The following is a 24427-nucleotide window of genomic DNA, read 5'->3' as shown; positions in this document are numbered from 1 at the left end:
GGCCTACAGTACAACACCTTGTGATAACTGCTAATGGCTAAAAGGGATTTATAAAATACATTTCATTGATTGAACATAAAGCTTCTGTGCTCCGTTTCCCATAATGCCCTATGATGCCTGTACTCTGTACTGTACCTGCATGTTTGCTGCGGAGGTGAGAGAAGCGGGAGGTAGAGCTAGGGGAGGAGCCATTTCCCCGGGGCAGGAAGAGGGCGGCGCCTTTTACTGTCAGGAAGCTCTCACTGATACTGGAGAGAGGAAGGGAGAGGGGGAGAGAGAGAGGACAGGGTTTTGGTTAGCGGGCAATTGCCGGCTTTTGGAATAATAAAAAAAAAAAACTCATCATGCTTATTTAACCAACAGAACTATCACACACGCACTGCATTCAGAGCCTATTTTGAGCGGGATTTCTTCTGCAGCTCCTCAGCCCCTTGCTGCTGGAGTAAAACGTGACTTTTTATAAAGCCCGTTCATTGCCCAACAATTCTAAATGCGCAATCGGGTGTTAGAAATAGTTTAGGTGCACAGTTAAAAAATAGATACTATTTTTTATTTCTCCCATTCGCCATTTAAGTTATCAGAGCACATCACCCACCACTTTACAATATGAGCTGGAGGCAGTATGCATTTTGAAAACATACTTCATTGTTTGAAACCTGAAATGTTTTATTTCATATGTGGCTTACCTTGCTTCACAGTAGCCTGCAAGCAAAATCCCACCATGGAAACATGAAGGCAATTCTTTCTAATTACATAATATATAAATAATTATTAAATATATAATGATTTATGTCAAAAACACAGAACAACTTTGTCAATATGACTTGATCATGATCAATGTCACTCCTAGTTCAACTTGTTCAATGGTCACACCTTGTACAGTGCCTTCAGAAAGTATTCACACAGCTTGATTTATTCCACATTTTGTTGTGTTACACCCTGAATTCAAAATGGATTAAATAGATTTTATTTCTCTCACCCACCTCTCTCTCACACATACACAACCCCATAATGACAAAGTAAAAACATGTTTTTAGAAACTATTTAAAGAATATATATTTCTGGGTGTCTCTAAGAACATTCCACACCTGGATTGTGAAACATTTACCCATGATTCTTTTCAAAATTCTTCAAGCTCTGTGAAGTTGGTTGTTGATCTTTGTGAGGAACCACCATTTTCAGCTCTTGACATAGATTTACGTCAAATCTGTAACTCGGCCACTCAGGAACATTCACTGTCTTCTTGGTAAACAACTCCAGTGTAGATTTGGCCTTGTGTTTTAGGTTATTGTCCTGCTGAAAGGTGAATTCCCAGTCTTCCCTGAGGCTCAGTTGGTAGAGCATGGTGTTTGCAACGCCAGCATGGTGTGTGCAACGCCAGGGTTGTGGGTTAGATTCCCACGGGGGGCCAGTACAAAAAATAAATACATGTATGAAATGTATGCATTCACTACTGTAAGTCGCTCTAGATAAGAGCGTCTGCTAAATGACTAAAATGTCAAATGTAATTCATCTCAGTGTATGGTGGAAAGCAGACTGAACCAGGTTTTCCTCTAGGATTTTGTCTGTGCTTAGCTTCTTTACGTTTCTTTTTTATCCTGAAAAACATCACAGTCCTTAACAATTACAAGCATACCCATAACATGATGCAGCCCCTACTATGCTTGAAAATATGGAGAATGGTACCCAGTAATGTGTTTTATTGGATTTGCCCAAACATAACACTTTGTTTTCAGGACAAAAAGTGAATTGCTTTGCCTCATTCTTTGCAATATTACTTTAATGCCATGTTGCAAAGAGGATGCATGTTTTGGAATATTTTTATTCCTTACAGGCTTCCTTCTTTTCACTCTGTCAAATATGTTAGTATTGTGGAGTAACTACAATGTTCTTGATCCATCCTCAGTTCACATATCACAGCAATTAAACTCATTGGCCTCATGGTGAAATCCCTGAGCGGTTTCCTTCCTCTCCAGCAACTGAGTTAGGAAGGACACCTGTATCTTTGTAGTGACTGGGTGTATTGATCCACCATCTAAAGTGTAATTAATAACTTCACTATGCTCAAAGGGATATTCAATGTCTGCTTTTTTTTTACCCATCTACCAATAGGAGGCATTGGAAAACCTCCCTGGTCTTTGTGGTTGAATCTGTAGTTGAAATGCACTGATCGACTGAGGGACCTTAGAGATAATTGTGTGTTTGGGGTACAGAGATGAGGAAGTCATTCAAAAATCATGTTAAACACTATTATTACACAGAGGGAGTCCCCATCTAAGTTATTATGTGACTTGTTAAGCCCATTTTTACTCCTGGACTTTAGATTTACCATATCAAAAGGAGTTGAACACTTTTTGACTCAAGACATCTCAGCTAATTATTGATTTTTAAAAATCTCAAAAAACATAATTCCGCTTTCACATTTTGGGTTATTGTGTGTAGGCCAGTGACAACAAATGTTCATTTAAATTTAGGCTGTAACAACAAAATTGTGGAAAAAGTCAAGGGGTGTGAATACTTTCTGAAGGCAGTGTATTTAAGACCCATGTATTGTTAATTACCCATTCTGACACTGACTGTAACTCCTTGCTAAGAGTCTCAGTGAGCTCACTGGCTGTAGGTGCTGATGTGTAGAGTGTGGAATCATCAGAATACATTTTAGCTTCTTGTAAGTCAAGTGGCAAATCATTAGTAAAAATAGAGAAGAGCAATGGCCCAAGGCAACTGCCCTGAGGGACACCACACTGTACATACAGTTGAAGTTGGAAGTTTACATACACTTTAGCCAAATACATTTAAACTCAGTTTTTCACAATTCCTGACATTTAATCCTAGTAAAAATGATCTTTCTTACGTCAGTTAGGATCACCACATTATTTTAAGAATGTGAAATGTAAGAATAATAGTAGAGAGAATGATTTATTTCAGCTTTCATTTATTTCATCACATTCCCAGTGGGTCAGAAATTTACATACACTCAATTAGTATTTGGTAGCATTGCCTTTAAATTGTTTAACGTTTTCGGGTAGCCTTTCACAAGCTTCCCACAATAAGTGGCGTGAATTTTGGCCCATTCCTCCTGACAGAGCTGGTGTAACTGAGTCAGGTTTGTAGGCCTCCTTGCTCACACACGCTTTACCAGTTCTGCCCACAAATTTTCTATAGGATTGAGGTCAGGGCTTTGTGATGGCCATTCTAATACCTTGACTTTGTTGTCCTTAAATCATAACTTTGGAAGTATGCTTGGGGTCATTGTCCATTTGGAAGACCCATTTGCGACCAAGACCCATTTGCGACCGGTGAAATCGCAGAGCGCGAAATTCAAACTACAGTATTATAAATATTTTACTTTCATAAAATCACAAGTGTAATACATCAAAATAAACCTTAACTTCTTATTAATCCAGCCGCTGTGTCAGATTTCAAAGGCTTTACGGCAAAACGAAACCATGCGATTATCTGAGGACAGTGCCCCGCATACAAACACATGAAAAACATATTTCAACCAGGCAGGTGCGACACAAAAGTCAGAAATAGCGATATAAAAAATGCCTTACCTTTGATGATCTTCTTCTGTTGGCACTCCAAAAGGTCCCAGTTACATCACAAATGGTCTTTTTGTTCGATAATGTCCTTCTTTATATCCATAAAAACTCAGTTTAGTTGGCGCGCTTCAGTCAATAATCCACCCAGTTTCCCTTCATCAAAATGCATACAAAATGAATCCCAAACGTTACTAATAAACTTTTCCAAACAAGTCAAACAACGTTTATAATCAAACCTTAGGTACCCTCACACATAAATAAACGATAAAATTTAAGACGGAGAATCGGTATTGTCTTTACCGGAGAAAAATACCAAAGAACGCGTTCTCATTCACGTGCTTGGAAACACTACAGCCAAAATGGGAGCCACCTAGAAAAACTACAATTTCTGGCTCATTTTTCCAAAAACCAGCATGAAGCTCTTTCTAAAGACTGTTGACATCTAGTGGAAGCTCTAGGAACTGCAATCTGGGAGGACTTGGCCTTATAATAAAAGTGATAGCCATTGCAAATAGTGGTAGGCTGAATTCTTTTTTTGGGTGATGGTTTGTCCTTGGGGTTTCGCCTGCCACATCAGTTCTACTATACTCACAGACATAATTTTAACAGTTTTAGAAACTTTAGAGTGCTTTCTATCCAAATCTACCAACTATATGCATATCCTAGCTTCTGGGCAACAGGCCAGAGCCAGAACAACCTTGTCGACTGCTGTTGAATAATTAAAATCAGATACATTCCCACCTTTTTTTTTTTAAATAACGATTTATTTATTTACAAGCAATCTGCCTTGTAAAAAAGAAAAGTCCACACATCAAACGATTTCTTTACTCTAGTGCCATAGCGCTCTCCACCGTGTGCAGATAACTGCTGGAGCATAAAAAGGACAGTTGGAAAGAGGAGGAGATGCAGAACGTTTAATAGAAAGACTAAGTTAACAAAACAATTACATATAATCATTAGTGAACACTCCCATAGCTAGCGCTGAAAATTACTGTCACAGCCCTGTATACAACCTTATGTTATACTAGGGACATGTTGTTTCCATAGCTAGGGCTGACAATTACTGTCACAGCCCTGTATACAACCTTATGTTATACTAGGGACATGTTGTTTCCATAGCTAGGGCTGACAATTACTGTCACAGCCCTGTATACAACCTTATGTTATACTAGGGACATGTTGTTTCCATAGCTAGGGCTGACAATTACTGTCACAGCCCTGTATACAACCTTATGTTATACTAGGGACATGGTGTTTCCATAGCTAGGGCTGACAATGAGGATTTGTGAAGAGCAGACTCAACAACCTCTGCATCATCAAAACAGTTGCTTTGTGAGGTGTCAAAATAAACACACAAATGTTGTGTGTTTTTGCTACTATAAGTAGCATTAGCTAGTGCTAGTCGGCTGTGCTTGCTACTATAAGTAGCATTAGCTAGTGCTAGTCGGCTGTGCTTGCTACTATAAGTAGCATTAGCTAGTGCTAGTCGGCTGTGCTGGCGCCAACACGTCTTTTCATCCTATAGCTTGTTCCCCATCTTCTCCTTAAATAATGAGCCAATATGTTTTCAGCACTTTTATTTCCATTACTGATCAAAAATAATTGATCATGCTCTCTCTTGTTTCTCTGCAGCAGACATATAGTGAGCAATAGGTTTGGAACGTCAAATCGCAAAATCGAATCGCAATACATATAGAATTATGAGAACTTCAATACAGATCGTATCAGCACCTAAGTATCGTGATACTATCGTATGGTAAGGAAATTCCAAGCCCTACACACACACACACACACACACACACACACACACACACACACACACACACACACACACACACACACGCAGTGTTATGTGAGAGCTGTTCAGTTGGGAGTCTGTGGTGAACAGAGACAGGACAAACCTGATCTACAACAACTCCACAGCTCAGACACTCACTGCCCTCGGCAACAAAAAGAAGAATACTGCATTGAGACGCCACAATCGCACTGGACAGAACTCTCACACAGGAGTTCATTACGACGTCTCACTGCCGATGGAGTTCTTTATGTCACAATGCGGGTTGCAAAATAACCAAAACTTTAAATAAATTCACTGGATTTCCAGAAATCCTGGTTACAGGTTTCCGTATTTCCTGCTTATTACCTCTTGATTCCGGGAATCCTCCAAACGGGATTTTGTGAAAACCCTAGTCACAGGTGCTGTTCGTGTTGTCACTGCGACACAGGACATTTCTCTGATGCCACAATAGCACAGGTGAGAAAATCACAGACTGAGAAATCAGTCAGAGTGACATTTGCAGTGTTACAAACAAAGGTGATGATGTCACACGGGGCGTGTCTGTCTTACCTCCTAGGCTGAGAGCGCCGGTCCTCCTCCCCACTGCCGGACTCCTGAGGAGAGAAACACGCAGCCAGTTAAGCCAACACGCAGCCAGTTAAGCCAACACGCAGCCTGTTAAGCCAACACGCAGCCTGTTAAGCCAACACATAGTATCAGTGTCGTCAGCTAGTCTAGCGAATGACCAACTCTCTCACACCCTGAAACACACACTAAACAGAGAATGACTACAACAGGCTGCACTCTAACTACCCCTATTAGAGCAGAGAGACAGGCTGCAGTCTAACTACCCCTATTAGAGCAGAGAGACAGGATGCAGTCTAACTACCCCAATTAGAGCAGAGAGACAGGCTGCTGTCTAACTACCCCTATTAGAGCAGAGAGACAGGCTGCAGTCTAACTACCCCAATTAGAGCAGAGAGACAGGCTGCTGTCTAACTACCCCTATTAGAGCAGAGAGACAGGCTGCAGTCTAACTACCCCTATTAGAGCAGAGAGAGAGGCTGCAGTCTAACTACCCCTATTAGAGCAGAGAGACAGGCTGCAGTCTAACTACCCCTATTAGAGCAGAGAGACAGGCTGCAGTCTAACTACCCCTATTAGAGCAGAGAGACAGGCTGCAGTCTAACTACCCCTATTAGAGCAGAGAGACAGGCTGCAGTCTAACTACCCCTATTAGAGCAGAGAGACAGGCTGCAGTCTAACTACCCCTATTAGAGCAGAGACAGGCTGCAGTCTAACTACCCCTTTTAGAGCAGAGACAGACTACAGCCTAACTACTCCTATTAGAGAAGAGATCGAGAGACAAGCCGTTCAGACTGGATTTAATTTCTCTCTCTAGGAAAATGGCCTCAGTCTGTTTATAAAGGCGCGGTCCGAGAGAGATGACAACCAAAACACACAGAGACACACCCACCACTACTTCCTTCAGTGGGTTTCTGACAAGACAATAAGATCCTCTGGGTCCAATTTTAGTGTTCTTCCTGACTGTCACTGACCTGGTACACATCTAAGCTGATCTCCATAGTACCAACACAGCTATAAACAAGTTAAATCTACCGGCATAAAAAAATACATTAAATAAATAGCACATAAAAAAAAAGAGAACCATTCATGTTTAGACTGACTGAAAGAAATTATGACCAGAGCCTTCAAAACAGAACTTCATGAAGAGTAGGGAGAAGTTGTGTTGTCAGGGTTACTATTGTGTTCACAGACAGCCAATTCAAATGCAGTGTGTGTTGGCCAGTGTGGTCAGATACCTAGGAAGTGGCCAGGCTGTTGTGTTTGTCTGGACAGGAAGTGAGAGGAGCAGCATAGATTCCCTGCTCGGGACATTTACATATATGCAAAACACTGAGGGTTTGTTTTACAGCGTGTGTGTGTGTGTGTGTGTGTCAGTCATAATGTGTGTATGTATGTTGTAAGGCATCTGTAGGATAGGACAGGTAGGAAAACCAGAGCATGCAGCAGAGAGATGAGGTGAATCCCCCTCAGCCAGAGAGATGAGGTGAATCCCCCACCACCAGAGAGATGAGGTAAATCCCCCACCACCCTCAGCCAGAGAGATGAGGTGAATCCCCCTCATCCAGAGAGATGAGGTGAATCCCCCACCACCCTCAACCAGAGAGATGAGGTGAATCCCCCACCACCCTCAACCAGAGAGATGAGGTGAATCCCCCACCACCCTCAACCAGAGAGATGAGGTGAATCCCCACCACCAGAGAGATGAGGTGAATCCCCCACCACCAGAGAGATGAAGTGAATCCCCCACCGCCCTCAACCAGAGAGATGAGGTGAATCCCCACCACCAGAGAGATGAGGTGAATCCCCCACCACCAGAGAGATGAGGTGAATCCCCCACCACCATCAGCCAGAGAGATGAGGTGAATCCCCCACCACCCTCAGCCAGAGAGATGAAGAGAATCCCCCCCACCCTCAGCCAGAGAGATGAGGTGAATCCCCCACCACCCTGAGCCAGAGAGATGAGGTGAATCCCCACCACCCTCAGCCAGAGAGATGAGGTGAATCCCCCACCACCCTCAACCAGAGAGATGAGGTGAATCCCCCACCACCCTCAACCAGAGAGATGAGGTGAATCCCCACCACCAGAGAGATGAGGTGAATCCCCCACCACCCTCAACCAGAGAGATGAGGTGAATCCCCCACCACCCTCAACCAGAGAGATGAGGTGAATCCCCCCACCACCAGAGAGATGAGGTGAATCCCCACCACCCTCAGCCAGAGAGATGAAGTGAATCCCCCTCAACCAGAGAGATGAGGTGAATCCCCCACCACCCAGAGAGATGAGGTGAATCCCCCACCACCAGAGAGATGAGGTGAATCCCCCACCACCCTCAGCCAGAGAGATGAGGTGAATCCCCCTCAGCCAGAGAGATGAGGTGAATCCCCCACCACCAGAGAGATGAGGTGAATCCCCCACTACCAGAGAGATGAGGTGAATCCCCCACCACCCTTAACCAGAGAGATGAGGTGAATCCCCCTCAGCCAGAGAGATGAGGTGAATCCCGCCCACCACCAGAGAGATGAGGTGAATCCCCCACCACCCTCAGCCAGAGAGATGAGGTGAATCCCCCACCACCAGAGAGATGAGGTGAATCCCCCACCACCAGAGAGATGAGGTGAATCCCCCACCACCCTCAGCCAGAGAGATGAGGTGAATCCCCCACCACCAGAGAGATGAGGTGAATCCCCCACCACCATCAACCAGAGAGATGAGGTGAATCCCCCACCACCAGAGAGATGAGGTGAATCCCCCACCACCATCAACCAGAGAGATGAGGTGAATCCCCCACCACCAGAGAGATGAGGTGAATCCCCCACCACCATCAACCAGAGAGATGAGGTGAATCCCCCACCACCCTCAGCCAGAGAGATGAGGTGAATCCCCCACCACCCTCAGCCAGAGAGATGAGGTGAATCCCCCTCAGCCAGAGAGATGAGGTGAATCCCCCACCGCCAGAGAGATGGACCACTTAGCCCATCAGTCAGAGAAGAAAGGCTGTAGTGATCTACTGAGTGCTGGATTCCCTTGACTCCATGGACTCTTACAGCAGCAGTGTGTGGCTCTCAAAGGCCCTTGTTGTTATGGCAACACAGCAGTGGAGCTGGCCAGGTTCACCACAGGCTTCCAGAGAGAGAGAGAGAGAGAGAGAGAGAGAGAGAGAGAGAGAGAGAGAGAGAGAGAGAGAGAGAACACCCAGCGGGCATCTTTATAGACATCTCACAGTCAGAATGTCACAAACACACACACATCGAGTCATGGGACACAGTGTGTGTGTGGGGGGGGGGGGTGCAAGATCCACACATTCTGGCGAGGAAAGTTCTCCCCCCTGACCTCTAACTCAGCACTGTCGTTGACTCCAAACTGGCTCAACTGGTCACGAGACAGTTCAAGGATAAGCACTGACAACAACGAGAAACATGGTGGTGGGTTATTAGGTTGAGGGGGTGAGGGTAGCAGTGTGTATGAGTGGTGTGAGGGTAGATGTGTGTATGAGTGGGTGAGTGTAAACTCAGCAACAAAAATAAACGTTACTCTAAGTTAATATTTCTAAAGACACTTTTTACATTTTATACTTTTAAAACCTTTTAAGTGTTTTGTTTTTGGGGACCACGTTGTCGGTGCTGCTTTTAACATGCCGTGTTCGGCTGGATTTTTTTGCCGGACCCCGGACCCATTAGCATGCTAGCTCCGATTAGCTAGGTTAGCTGGCTGTAACCGGCAAAGCTTGTCTCACGTCGCGGTTGGCTCTTGTAGCCGGGACCTCCATTTCTGACCTGGGCATGTCAGACTCATCTGGGGTAAGTGTGTGTGTCAGAGCTGTGTGTAAGTTGACTATGCAAATAATTTGGAATTTTTAATGCATTAATGTTTCTTATAAAAAGAAGAAGCGATGCAGTCAGTCTCGACCTCAACTCAACTCTGCCAAGAGAGACTGGCATGCATAGTATGTATATTAGCCCTTTGATTACAATGAAGAGCAGCTTAACTAGGTCTTTCCTTGCAGCACTCGACCACACGACTGGACAATAATCAAAATAAGACAAGACTAGAGGCTGCAGGACTTGCTTTTTGGAGTGCGGTGTCATAAAAGCAGAGCATCTCTGTTTTACGGACAGACCTCTCCCGATCTGTACAACCATTGAATCTATATGTTTTGCTCATGACAGTTTACAATCTAAGGTAACGCCAAGTAATTTAGTCTCCTCAGCTTGTTCAACAGCCACACCATTCCTTACCAGATTCAGCTGAGGTCTAGAACTTAGGGAATGATTTATACCAAATGCAATGCTCTTAGTTTTAGAGATGTTCAGGACCAGTTTATTACTCGCTACCCATTCCAAAACAGAAAAGAGTAGAGGGCCTAGAGAGCTGCCGAGCGGTACACCACACTTTACATGTTTGACATTAGAGAAGCTTCCATTAAAGAAAACCCTCAGTTTTATTAGATAGATAGCTATGAATCCACGATATGGCAGAGGTTGAAAAGCCATAACACAGAAGTTCTCTCAACAACAGGTTATGGTAAATAATGTCAAAGTCTGCACTGAAATCGAACAGTACAGCTCCCACAGTCTTCTTATCAATTTCTTTCAACCAATCATCAGAAATGTTTGTCAGTACAGTACATGTTGAGTGCCATTCTCTATAAAGCATGCTGGAAAGTCTGTTGTTAATTTGTTTACAGAGAAGCATTGTATTTGGTCAAACAGATGATTGGTCTGCTGTTAGAATCAGGAAAAGGTCGCTATACCACTCTTTTGGTAGCGGAATGACTTTGGCTTCCGTCCAGGCCTGAGGACAAAGACTTTCCTCTAGACTTAGATTAAAGATATGACAGATAGGAGTGGGTATAGAGTCAGCTACCATCCTCAGTAGCTTTCCATCTAAGTTATCAATGCCAGGACGTTTGTCATTATTGATCAATAACAAAAAATAAATAATCCACATCTCCTACACTAACTTTACAAAATATAAACTTGCAATGCTTTTCTTTCATTATTTTATATACGAGTACGACGGCTCACTATTCGTTGTTGGCATTTCCTGCCTAAGTTTGCCCACTTTTCCAATGAAGTAATCATTAAAATAATTGGCAACATCAAATGGTTGTGATGAATAAGCAATCTGATTTAATGGAAAATGGATTTGAATTTGTCTTTCTGCCCATAATTTAATTTAAAGTACTGCAACTTTTTTTTCTTCCATTATTCTTTATATCATTGATCTTGGCTTCATAATACAGTTTATTCTTCTTTTTGTTGAGTTTAGTCACATACATTCTTAAATTTGCAGTAAGCCAGATGTGCAGCCACTCCTTTTGTCCCATCTCTTTTAACCATACCATTTTCAATTCCTCCTCAATCCATGAAGCCTTAACAGTTCCAACAGTCAGTTTATCAATAATAGGAAAAAACTATTTCATAAATTCATCAAGTGCAGCGTCTGGATGCACCTTATTAATCACATCAGACCAACAAATATTTATAACATCATCCACATAAGTCACAAAAAAAATATTTTTTATGAGCTCTTATACACTATTTTGGGCCCAGCTTTCAGAACTTTGTCTTTCCTGGATTTAGCCACTATATTGTGATCACTGGGTACAGATACAGCTTTAGAACAAAGTACAAATGTGATCAATACAAGTGTCTGAAGTTGTTCCTGTAGTGTTTGTAAACACCACGGTAGGTTGATTAATAACCTGAACCAGATTACAGGCACTGGTTACAGTGAGAAGCTTCCTCTTGAGCAGACAGCTTGATGAAAACCAGTTAATATTCAGGTCCCCAAGAAAGCAGACCTCTCTGTTAACATCATACATTTCACACATGTTATTTAGATACTGACTATTAGCACTTGGTGGCCTATAGCAACACTCCAAAAGAAAAGGCTTTAGATGTGCCAAGTGAACCTGCAACCACAACACTTCAATAACACTTTAATACCACTTGACATAAGATCTTCTCTAAGCATTACAGGGATATGGCTCTGAATATATACAGCAACTTCTCCCCCATAAGCATTTCTGTCTCTTCTATAAATGTTATATCCTTGTATTGCTACTGATGTATCATCAAATGAATTATCTAAGTAAGTGGCTAATATATGAATGTTATCTGACGTTAGCAAGTAATTGATTTCATGAACCTTATTTCTTAGGCTACATATATTAATATGGGCTATTTTCATCCCTTTCCTGGGTAGCTTATCAGATATAGACATACTACTGAAAAGAGCAGACAAAGCAAGAGAAAAAAATATACATTCAGCAGTCCATTAATCAGTTAGTGTGTGTGTGTGTGTGTGTGTGTGTGTGTGTGTGTGTGTGGTGTGTGTGTGTGTGTGTGTGTGTGTGTGTGTGTGTGTGTGTGTGTGTGTGTGTGTGTGTGTGTGTGTGTGTGTTGTGCTGAGGGGTTGAAGCTATGAACCCAAAGGCTTGGCTCTCTCATCCCTTCCAGGCTTCTGGGAGGGAGGGTGAACAATGAGCCTGTCATAGCAGATGTAAGCGATGTCGCCACGTGCTCTGGCAGCTTTCATGGCTGGGATCAGTTCTTTCCTCTTCTGGCGCACAGCTTCCGGATAGTCCTCGTTGAGGCAGATATACAGAGCATTCAGAAAGTATTCAGACCCCTTGACCTTTTCCACAATTTGTTGCATTACAGCATTATTCTAAAATGGATTATACTTTTTTTCCCCCTCATCAATTTACATACAATACCCCATAATGACAAAGCAAAAACAGGTTTTTAGGAATTTTTTTAGGAATTTTGTAATTATTTTATAACTAAACTGAAATATCACATTTACATAAGAAGTCAGACCCTTTACTCAGTACTTTGTTGAAGCACCTTAAGCAGCGATTACAGCCTTGAGTCTTCTTGGGTATGACGACACAAACTTGGCACACCTGTATTTGGGGAGTTTCTCCCATTCTTCTCTGCAGATCCTCTCAAGCTCTGTCAGGTTGGATGGGGAGTGTTGCTGCGTAGCTATTTTCAGGTCTCTTCAGAGATGTTTGATCGGTTTCAAGCCCGGGCTCTGGCTGGGCCCGTCAAGGACATTCAGAGACTTTTCCCAAAGTGTTGTCTTGGCTGTGTGCTTAGGGTTGTTGTCCTGTTGGAAGGTGAACGTCGCCGAAGTCTAAGGTCCTGAGCGCTCTGGAGCAGGTTTTCATCATGGATCTCTCTGTACTTTGCTTTGTTAATCTTTCCCTTGATCCTGACTAGTGTCCCAGTCCCTGCCGCTGAAAAACATCCCCACAGCATGATGCTGCCACCACCATACTTCACCGTTGGGATGGTGTGAGGTTTCCTCGAGACGTGACGCTTGGCATTCAGGCCAAAGAGTTCACTCTTGGTTTCATCAGACCTGAGACTCTCGTTTCTCATGGTGTGAGAGTCCTTTAGGTGCCTTTTGGCAAACTCCAACCTGTCATGTTCCTTTTACTGAGGAGTGGCTTCCATCTGGCCACTCTACCATAAAGGCCTGATTGGTGGAGTGCTGCAGAGATGGGAAAACCATCCAGAAGGACAACCATCTCCACAGAGGATCTTTGGAGCCCTATCAATGACCATTGGGTTCTTGGTCACCTCCCTGACCAAGGCCCTTCTCCCCCGATTGCTCAGTTCGGCCGGGCGGCCAGCTCTAGGAAGATTCTTGGTGGTTCCAAACTTCTTCCATTTAAGAATGATGGAGGCCACTGTGTTCTTGAGGAACTTCAATGCTGCAGACATTTTTTGGTACCCTTCCCCAGATCTGTGCCTTAAGCTCTACAGACAATTCCATCGACCTCATGGCTTGGCTTTTACTCTGACATGCACTGTCAACTGTGTTACCTTATATAGACAGGTGCGTGCCTTTCCAAATCATGTCCAATCAATTGAATTTACCACAGGTGGACTCCAATCAAGTTGTAGAAACATCTCAAGGATGATCAACGGAAACAGGATGCACCTGAGCTCAATTTGGAGTCTCATAGCAAAGGGTCTGAATACTTATGTAAATAAGGTATTTCTGTTTTTTTTTTTTTTGTAATGCATTTGCTAAAATCCTGGTTTTCGCTTTGTCATTATGGGGTATTGTGATGTCATAATGGGGTATTGTGTATAGATTAATGAGGAAAAAAATAGTATTTAAATCGATTTTAGAATATGGCTGTAACGTAACAAAATGTGGAAAAAGTCAAGGGGTCTGAATATTTTCACTGTATATGCCATTGACCCAACTGTTGACAAGGCTGTTAGAACTGCAATGTGACTTTGTTTGCCTTACAGAAAGCCCTGGTAGGTTTAAAACTTGTTGTTTTGTTGTTCTCGAATTCTCGCCAAAAGAAAAATGTTTCAGATGAACTACATATTTATTTATTCATTGGATGGTTCTCCCATCGATTGGGTTCCAGCCTCGGTATTTGGATTGACAAAAACTTGATGTTTAAAAAAATAAATGAGGTTGAGCTAGTTAAAAAGCCTAGATTTAAATGGGGCTTATTTTTTTATATAGATCTTTCCTCTCCCTAAATAGCAGGAAGCAGATTGTACAGTCAACTTTTCTGCGAGTTCTTGACTATGGTGACACCGTTTACCAGATTGCTGCAGCAACTACTTTTAAACCTTTAGATGCCATCTACTATAGCACCCTTCGTTTTATCACAGGTGACAGTTTTAATACTCACAACTGCATCCTGTATCAAATGGTTGGTTGGTCCTCATTAAAACTGCCACACACCTCTCCAAAGTGTCCACCATTCCTAAGTAATTTAAATGAACTTTTTACTTTTTACTAATATGTGACTCACCACCTCGAGTCGGTCATATTAGCAAAATTTGAAATAGTTTTTTTTTTATATTGGATAAAAGTAGAGACTCAGAGCTAAAAAATGGAATATCATACGTGGCATTTTTGAGGAACAATGGGAAAGTATTTCTACCGTAGATCACCTCATTATTACCTTTTTGTTTTACAAAGTCCTACTCCACAAGCTTCCAACTTACCTGACTTCGTTGCTGAAGTATAAAAACATGAAAGACCAAACCTGCTCGAGGCCCTTCAGGTATAGACCAAATAAGGTAAATACTCCTTTAGTTTCAGTGCTATTGTTCCAGACGAGGGGAGAAGTGAAACCACTACTATTGTTCCAGACGAGGGGAGAAGTCCACCACTACTATTGTTCCAGACGAGGGGAGAAGTCCACCACTACTATTGTTCCAGACGAGGGGAGAAGTGAAACCACTACTATTGTTCCAGACGAGGGGAGAAGTCCACCACTACTATTGTTCCAGACGAGGGGAGAAGTCCACCACTACTATTGTTCCAGACGAGGGGAGAAGTCCACCACTACTATTGTTCCAGACGAGGGGAGAAGTCCACCACTACTATTGTTCCAGACGAGGGGAGAAGTCCACCACTACTATTGTTCCAGACGAGGGGAGAAGTCCACCACTACTATTGTTCCAGAAGTGTAACGTCCGTCGTTAGGAATGGACCAAGGCGCAGCGGGATTGTGGACACTCATGTTTATTTAAATAAAAAACACGTAAAGCATCCACTTGAAAAAACAATAAACAGAACTTACGACAGCAACAGTCTTGCAGGCTCCTACAACGCAGTGCAAGGACAACTACCCACGAAAACCAAACAAACACACACCTACTTATAGGACTCCCAATCAGAGGCAACTAGAAACACCTGCCTCCAATTGAGAGTCCAGCACCCAAAACTACACATAGAAAAACAAACCTAGAACCTATACCAAACTAACACACCCCACTACACCACACACAAAACCCCATAATACAAAACAAATATACCTCTGCCACGTCCTGACCAAATATAATAGAAATAATACCTAAATATTGGTCAGGACGTGACATTACCCCCCTTAAAGGTGCAGACCCCGGAATGCACCTTAAAAGAAAACACAAAAAATCCCCATTACCCCAACAAAACCAAAAAGCAATACCCCCTAAACAATAAGGGAGGGAAGGGAGGGTGGCTGCCGTCAACGACGGCATTGTGCTACACCCTCCCTCCCCAACCCACCTATCCTGGAGGTGGCTCAGGTGCAGGACGTGGACCTCGCTCCACCTTTGGCGTCGCCCACTTTGGTGGCGCCGCTAGCTGCGCCGGGCAGACGGGCCACTCGGGCTGACCCTGGCAGATGGACCACTCGGGCTGGGCCGGAGGACAGGAGGACCACTCGGGCTGGGCCGGAGGACAGGAGGGCCACTCGGGCTGGGCCGGAGGACCGGAGGGCCACTCGGGCTGGGCCGGAGGACCAGAGGGCCACTCTGGCTGGGCCGGAGGACAGGAGGGCCACTCGGACTGGGCCGGAGGACCGGAGGGCCACTCGGGCTGGGCCGGAGAACAGGAGGGCCACTTGGGCTGGGCCGGAGGACTGGAGGGCCACTCGGGCTGGGCCGGAGGACCGGAGGGCCACTCGGGCTGGGCCGGAGAACAGGAGGGCCACTCGGGCTGGGCCGGAGGACAGGAGGGCCACTCGGGCTGGGCCGGAGGACAGGAGGGCCACTCGGGCTGGGCCGGAGGACAGGAGGGCCACTCGGGCTGGGCCGGAGGACAGGAGGGCCACTCGGGCTGGGCCGGAGGACAGGAGGGCCACTCGGGCTGGGCCGGAGGACCGGAGGGCCACTCGGGCTGGGCCGGAGAACAGGAGGGCCACTCGGGCTTATCCAGACAGGCAGGGCACTCTGGCAGCCCCGAACAGGCAGGCCACTCTGGCGGCTCCGGGCAGTCGGGCCACTTTGGCGGCTCCGGGCAGTCGGGCCACTCTGGCGGCTCCGGGCAGTCGGGCCACTCTGGCGGCTCCGGGCAGTCGGGCCACTCTGGCGGCTCCGGGCAGTCGGGCCACTCTGGCATCTCCGGTTAGACGGGCAACTCTGGCATCTCCTGACTAGCGGGCGGCTCTGGCGGCTCCTGACTAGCGGGCGGCTCTGGCGGCTCCTGACTGGCAGGCAGCTCTGGTGACTTACGACTGGCGGGCAGCTCTGGAGACTTACGACTGGCGGGCAGCTCTGGTGACTCTTGACTGGCGAGACTGGACTGACACACTAGACGCCTGATGCGTGGGGCTGGTACTGGACGTGCCAGCCTGGAGACACGCACCTCCATGCTAGTGCGTCTAGCGGGAAACACCGGACCGAAAGGGCGCACTGGCGGTCTTGAGTGCAGGGTTGGCATCACCCCTTCCGGCTCGATGCTCACCTTGCCCTGGCACCTGCGGGGCGCTGGTACCGGGCGGACTGGGCTGTGCGTCCGTATAGGCGAGATGGTGCGTACCTCAGCGTAACATGGCGCCCTCCACCTCATACGCACCTCCCTGTAGTCACGGGTAGCTGGCTTACGGCTCTTCCTTGGCCTGGCCAAACTACCCGTGTGCTCCCCCCAAAAAATGTATTGGGGGTGCCTCTCCGGCTTCCTCGCCAGCCGTGTTCCAGCATAACGTTCGCGTTGGTTCCTCTGTCCAGCTGCCTCCACTCTCCTGAGTGCCTCCACCTGTTCCCATTGGAGGCAATCCCTTCCGGCCAGGATCTCTTCCCAGGTGTAGGCTCCCTTGCCGTCTAGGACGTCCTCCCATGTCCATTCCTCCATTTTGTTCTCCTGTGGCTTCCTCCTCTTCCGCTGCTTGGTCCTTTGGTGGTGGGTAGTTCTGTAACGTCCGTCGTTAGGAATGGACCAAGGCGCAGTGGGATTGTGGACACTCATGTTTATTTAAATAAAAAACACGTAAAGCATCCACTTGAAAAAACAATAAACAGAACTTACGACAGCAACAGTCTTGCAGGCTCCTACAATGCAGTGCAAGGACAACTACCCACGAAAACCAAACAAACACACACCTACTTATAGGACTCCCAATCAGAGGCAACTAGAAACACCTGCCTCCAATTGAGAGTCCAGCACCCAAAACTACACATAGAAAAACAAACCTAGAACCTATACCAAACTAACACACCCCACTACACCACACACAAAACCCCATAATACAAAACAAATATACCTCTGCCACGTCCTGACCAAATATAATAGAAATAATACCTAAATATTGGTCAGGACGTGACAAGAAGAGGGGAGAAGTCCACCACTACTATTGTTCCACTTTTCAAATTCAAGAGCTGAAGAGAAAAACATTTTAGGAATTGGATTGACAGATATATAACTGCTAGCACACAGTGATGTAGTTATTTTTTTTACTTTGTTTTTATTATTAGAAATATAATAAATTATTATTAATAATATTACTTGGCCCTAAACAATCCTACATCAGCCTGGGAGGATGAAACCCCTTCTCTCAAAACTCTCCCTGTCGATCTTCTGCTCTAAAATCTCACACTCAAAATATTTCTCTGCTGCAACTACCTCATCTATCTTCTGTGATTTTCTCTGCGCCAGCTTCCTCTGGGAGGCGGATACACACAAAAAATCTAAACAATTCCACTTCTCGAAACTCACAGATCTAACCATTCCCAGTTTGTCATTTACCCAGCCGGACACAATGTATGGGTCGGACAAAAAAGCAGGAATCCACACTTTCCAAAAATCTCACTCCTCCCGGTCCAGAATCATCTCTGTTAGGATTCTCAGGGAAAACTTTGGAAGTTTCCACTACACCTGTCGTCGCAGGTAGGCACACTTCATCCTGGACTGGCTCAACAAGGTTCTCAAGAGAGCGTGAAGACATACAAGTCATATTACTTGCTTTGTAATCAGGAGCATCCCTTTGCTTCTCATTTGTACATAGCAGGCGGGAGGGGGGGGGGTTGACACAATGACCAGCTGGCTAAGCTAGCACACAGCGTCATTCGCTCCCGCCTGCCGAACACCTGCCCTCGCTGTCGTTAACAGAACTGCAGGAAAACAGTGCCCAAAAGACGGGGGCGAAGGATACTCTGTGTACTAGCTATAGCTAGCTACCATTGTTTTCCCCGCCTCTTCTTCTTCTGTGGGGTTTATCAGTGATAAGGTAGAGTTCAGTACAGTAGCGTTCAGTACAGTACAATATACTGTACTGGACTTGTCTGTAGTGTACTGTGCTGTATTATACTGTACTACTGTATTGTACTGTAGTCTACTGTGCTCTACTCACTGTACTGTAGTGTATTGTACTGTACAAACTCAGTACTGTAGTTTACTGTACTCTACTCACTGTACTGTAGTGTATTGTACTGTACTGTATTGTACTCAGTACTGTAGTTTACTGTACTCTACTCACTATACAGTACTGTATTTTACTATCCAAACTTGAGAAACATACGTCTATCATAGGTTCAGTCCGGTCCGTCTGTGGACGTTAACATCAAGGCCAGGGTGGACTGTCAAATTTAAACTAGTTTTCAACGTCCATGGAGGTCCGGTGTCAGTCGGTGCTCAGTGGGTGAGGATACTGTTTACAGTAAATGGAAAGAGCAGGGGATCATGGGTAGGTGTCAGTAAGAGCTAGGAGAGGTTACATTAACTGGGGGGAGAAAGAGAGAGAGAGAGAGAGAGAGAGAGAGCGAGAGGTTGTCCAGACTCAGACTGTTTTAACACCAGATAACAGAAAGACATAGAAAACAGTTATGAGCTGAACATGACAGTATGCCAGTGGAAGCGAGGACAGTAGCAGATGACTATTATGATTTCCCATTGAAGCCAAACCAGTTGCAGTAATTCCATTACGGATTTTTGGTAATTCTGTTTACCAATTTGGTAACAGAATTCCGAGTTTTAAATGACTTAATAATTCCTAAACAAAAATTGTAATCAGTACAATGACTATTGTAGGTCTACCATTACTTGTTATTTCTGTGAAGTTTCATTATCCTGTTGGGGCTAGGGGGCAGTATTTGCACGGCTGGATAAAAAAAATATACCCGATTTAATCTGGTTACTAATCCTACCCAGTAACTAGAATATGCATATACTTATTATATATGGATAGAAAACACTCTAAAGTTTCTAAAACTGTTTGAATGGTGTCTGTGAGTATAACAGAACTCATTTGGCAGGCAAAACCCTGAGACATTTTCTGACAGGAAGTGGATACCTGATGTGTTGTATTACCTTTAAACCTATGCCATTGAAAAACACAGGGGCTGAGGAATATTTTGGCACTTCCTATTGCTTCCACTAGATGTCACCAGCCTTTACAAAGTGTTTTGAGTCTTCTGGAGGGAGATCTGACCGAACAAGAGCCATGGAACGATGATGGCCCATTAGACACCTGGCGCGCGAGTTCATGTTGGGTACCCTCGTTCCAATACGTTATAAAAGAGTATGCATTCGTCCACCTTGAATATTATTCATGTTCTGGTTAAAAAAGGCCCTAATGATTTATGCTATACAACGTTTGACATGTTTGAACGAACGTAAATATATTTTTTCCCCTCGTTCATGAAGTGAAGTCCGGCGGGCTTAGATCATGTGCTAACAAGACGGAGATTTTTGGACATAAATGATGAGCTTTTTTGAACAAAACTACATTTGTTATGGACCTGTGATACCTGGAAGTGACATCTGATGAAGAGAATCAAAGGTAATGGATTATTTACATAGTATTTTCGATTTTAGATCTCCCCAACATGACGACTAGTCTGTATCGCAACGCGTATTTTTCTGGGCGCAGTGCTCAGATTATTGCAAAGTGTGATTTCCCAGTAAGGTTATTTTTAAATCTGGCAAGTTGATTGCGTTCAAGAGATGTAAATCTATAATTCTTTAAATGACAATATAATATTTTACCAATGTTTTCTAATTTTAATTATTTAATTTGTGATGCTGACTTGACTGCCGGTTATTGGAGGGAAACGATTTCCTCAACATCAATGCCATAGTAAAACGCTGTTTTTGGATATAAATATGAACTTGATAGAACTAAAAATGCATGCATTGTCTAACATAATGTCCTAGGAGTGTCATCTGATGGAGATTGTAAAAGGTTAGTGCATCATTTTAGCTGGTTTTATGGTTTTGGTGACCCTGTCTTTGAATTGACAAAACATTACACACAACTCTTGTAAATGTACTGTCCTAACATACTCTAAATTTATGCTTTCGCCGTAAAACCTTTTTGAAATCGTAAAACGTGGTTAGATTAAGAAGATGTTTATCTTTCAAAGGGTGTAAAATAGTTGTATGTTTGAAAAATTTGAATTTTGACATTTATTTGGATTCAAATTTGCCGCTCTTGAAATGCACCTGCTGTTGATGGAGTGCACCACGGGTGGGACGCCTGCGTCCCACCTAGCCCATAGAGGTTAACCTCCCTCCTCATGAGGAGAGACATTCAAAAAGTATTTCTTAAACTTACAGAAGGTAAACAATTTCTCCAAAACGAAATATAAAAGTGTTGATATAAGTTGGCAGGGGTCTTTACGTCACCCTGAGGAAGGCACAGTGATGCCGAAACGTTGGTAAATACCCATTAAACTGCCGGGAGTTTTATAAATGGAGTGTGCAATCTTCTTTATTTTGATAGTTTAGCGGTCTTTACGTCAACATTATTGTGTTTTGATGTATTTCTGATACCTTTTAAGACTTTTTCTGGTCGATGTTTTCTAAAGACCCCTTTTCCCCTCAGTTTATCCAGAAATCAAAGCCATTACCTATGCCTACTTTTTAGAGATGGAAAATGGTTGAAAAATGTACACTATATATACACACACAAAAGTATGTGGACACCCCTTCAAGTGAGTGGATTCGGCTATTTCAGCCACACCCGTTGCTGACAGGTGTATAAAATCGAGTACACAGCAATGTACTGTCCATAGACAAATATCGGCAGTAGAATGGCCTTACTAAAGAGCTCAGTGACTTTCAACGTGGCACCGTCATAAGATGCCACCTTTCCAACAAGTCAGTTCTTCAAATTTCTGCCCTGCTAGAGCTGTCCCAGTAAGTGCTGTTGTTGTGAAGTGGAAATGCCTAGGAGCAACAATGGCTCAGCCACGAAGTGGTAGGCTACACAAGCTCACAGAACAGGAACGCCAAGCCCTGAAGCGTGTAAAAATCGCCTGTCCTCGGTTGCAACACCGAGTTCGAAACTGCCTCTGGAAGCAACGTCAGCACAAGAACTGTTCGTCGGGAGCTATATGAAATGAGTTTCCATGGCTGAGCAGCCGCACACAAGCCTAAGATAACCATGCACAATGCCAGCTGGAGTGGCGTAAAGCACGCCGCCAATGGACTCTTGAGCTGTGGAAATGCATTGTCTGGAGTGATGATTCACGCTTCACCATCTGGCAGTTCGACAGACGAATCTGGGTTTGGCGGATGCCGGGTGAAAGCTACTTGCTCCAATGCATAGTGCCAACTGTAAAGTTTGGTGGAGGAGGAATAATGGTCTAGGGCTGTTTTGAAGGGAAATTTAAACACTACAGCATACAATTAGATTCTAGACAATTCTATGCTTCCAACTTTGTGGCAACAGTTTGAGAAAGGCCCTTTCCTGTTTAACATGACAATGCCCCCATGCACAAAGTGAGGTCCATACAGAAATGGTTTGTCGAGATCAGTGTAGAAGAACTTGACTGGTCTGCACAGAGCCCTGACCTCAACCCCATCGAACACCTTTGGGATGAATTGGAACGCCGATTGCAAGCCAGGCCTAATCGCCCAACATCAGTGCCCGACCTCACTAATGCTCTTGTGGCTGAATGCAAGAAAGTCCCTGCAGCAATGTCCCGTGTGGCTCAGTTGGTAGAGCATGGTGTTTGTAATGCCAGGGTTGTGGGTTCGATTCCCACGGGAGACCAGTACAGAACAAAAAAATGCATGAAATGTATGCATTCACTACTGTAAGTCGCTCTGGATAAGAGCGTCTGCTAAATGACTAAAATGTAAATGTTCCAACATCTAGTGGAAAGCCTTCCCAGAAGAGTGGAGGCTGTTATAGCAGCAAAGGGGGGACCAGCTCCATATTAATACCCATGATGTTTGAAGAGCAGGTGTCCACATACTTTTGGTCATGTAGTGTATCTATGCCTTGGGGGCTAAATCGATCCACCAATACAAGACCATTAAAAGGTGCACTGGACTATTAAAAGGCACAGTACAATACTTCTGTGAGAAAATCAAAACTTAAAAAAAAATATTTTTTCATTCTGATTTTTAAGCACCCTCAGCACCCCTATGTCCCGCGGCTATGTTTACATGTTCTGTTTAGACAGAGACTAGAGGTGAATTGACTCTGGCAGCCAAAACAATCTATACATGAATCGATTCTCATTCATAGCACATCAAAAATAATTTCCCAAATGCTAAATATACACTTACTGTAGCCTACTTTTTTTTTTTTTAAACACAGTTGCAGCAAACAGTATTTTCCAGTGACAAGTTTGTGGTGTCCGTCTTCCGTTTACACACAGGGTGTACAGAGATGCTGTTAGCGAACGTTAATTCGCATTGGTATAACTCAGTCTTTCTACTATTTTCCTTAAACAAGCGCTGTAACATGGAAATACGACCGTGTGGGAACCAAGCATTATAAAAGGTGCAAAGTAATTTCACCTTTATTATTAGTAGTAGTATTTTTCGCTGATATGAAAGATATAATACGTAACTTATGATTCCAAAACCGTACCCCACAGAGGAGTTGAAGTAGTTAGCTAGTATGAAGCGGCATATTAGATGACTTGGGGAGGCCAGTGATTTTGGAGAAAATATGCCTATTTTACAGTAGACTACAGTCACTGGCTGATGTTTAGTCCGGCGTGTAGACTACAGACTAAACTAGCCTACACATAGGAAACACACCTGACAACATGTAGCCTATATTTTCTCCTCCTGAAACTATACTATGATACAATGTAACACTCTAGAATAAACACACGTTTCATTGCCTGTGCTTGGTAACCTAGTCGCAACAGTGACAGCTACAATGTATACATTTTGCGCTCCATAGATTCTACTGTATTCCAAAATTAATATAGTTTTTACGCATGCGCACAAATATAAAAGCTAGACACTTAAGAACAGTCGGCAAAAACAGAGGAAATCAACCCAAAGTTTCCAGCTAGGGATTCGGTGGTTGGGGGATCGAAACAACGATGGCTTACCGAAACACAGGGGCTGGTGCTGGGGGTCGGTGAGCGCTGCACGGTTACCAGTGCCATTCAGCGACCGGGAAACAGATGCCTGAGAGAAAGCGACAACGGCGATACGGTCATAATTGTTTCGGGAGAAATCCGCTATACCCGGGTTATTCGCTCGTTTACAGACAACCAGCTACTCCCCGGCTGTTTCCTCTGGACGGATGGTCAGCGCATGTGCATTAAGCTCCATCTATTGACTCTGATGTAACCTGTTACGTGCTGGAAACAGACAGTGCAGGACAAAGTTTAACAAGTGGCCCCACAAGTTTTCTGAGCAAGTGATTTTAATTTTGTAAATCTTGTTCCCAAGTATTCCCACGCATAATAGAGACACTTGATCATATATAAATGTAAGCATGGTTTGAATTTATTATGTTTTAGTCAAATATTACATCTGTTTGCATCTTCTTGCTGTCAATTTGCAGTCTAG

At 44.2% G+C, this 24427-nt stretch overlaps 1 protein-coding gene and 1 non-coding gene across 2 annotated transcripts in view; one reads left to right on the top strand and one right to left on the bottom strand.

The window, feature by feature from the left end:
- LOC106603982 (protein phosphatase Slingshot homolog 2) overlaps nucleotides 1-24154 on the bottom strand; it is a 58674-nt gene extending 34520 nt beyond the window's left edge. Inside the window, exons 1-3 of the mRNA XM_082974806.1 lie at nucleotides 23962-24154; nucleotides 5893-5936; nucleotides 136-248 (exon numbers count right to left, since the gene is read on the bottom strand). Of these exons, the coding sequence (XP_082830932.1) occupies nucleotides 136-248; nucleotides 5893-5936; nucleotides 23962-24018 (214 nt within the window). The 5' untranslated portion in view covers nucleotides 24019-24154. The remainder of the gene's footprint in view (nucleotides 1-135; nucleotides 249-5892; nucleotides 5937-23961) is intronic.
- On the top strand, nucleotides 22585-22658 carry trnat-ugu (transfer RNA threonine (anticodon UGU)). The gene has a single exon. It is a non-coding gene; the product is annotated as a tRNA-Thr (tRNA).
- Nucleotides 24155-24427: the final 273 nt, after the last annotated feature.

The sequence above is a fragment of the Salmo salar genome, chromosome 04, assembly GCF_965601325.2.
Source record: "Salmo salar chromosome 04, fSalSal1, whole genome shotgun sequence".
Lineage (NCBI taxonomy): Eukaryota > Metazoa > Chordata > Actinopteri > Salmoniformes > Salmonidae > Salmo > Salmo salar.
This window is presented reverse-complemented; position numbering and strand designations above follow the sequence as displayed.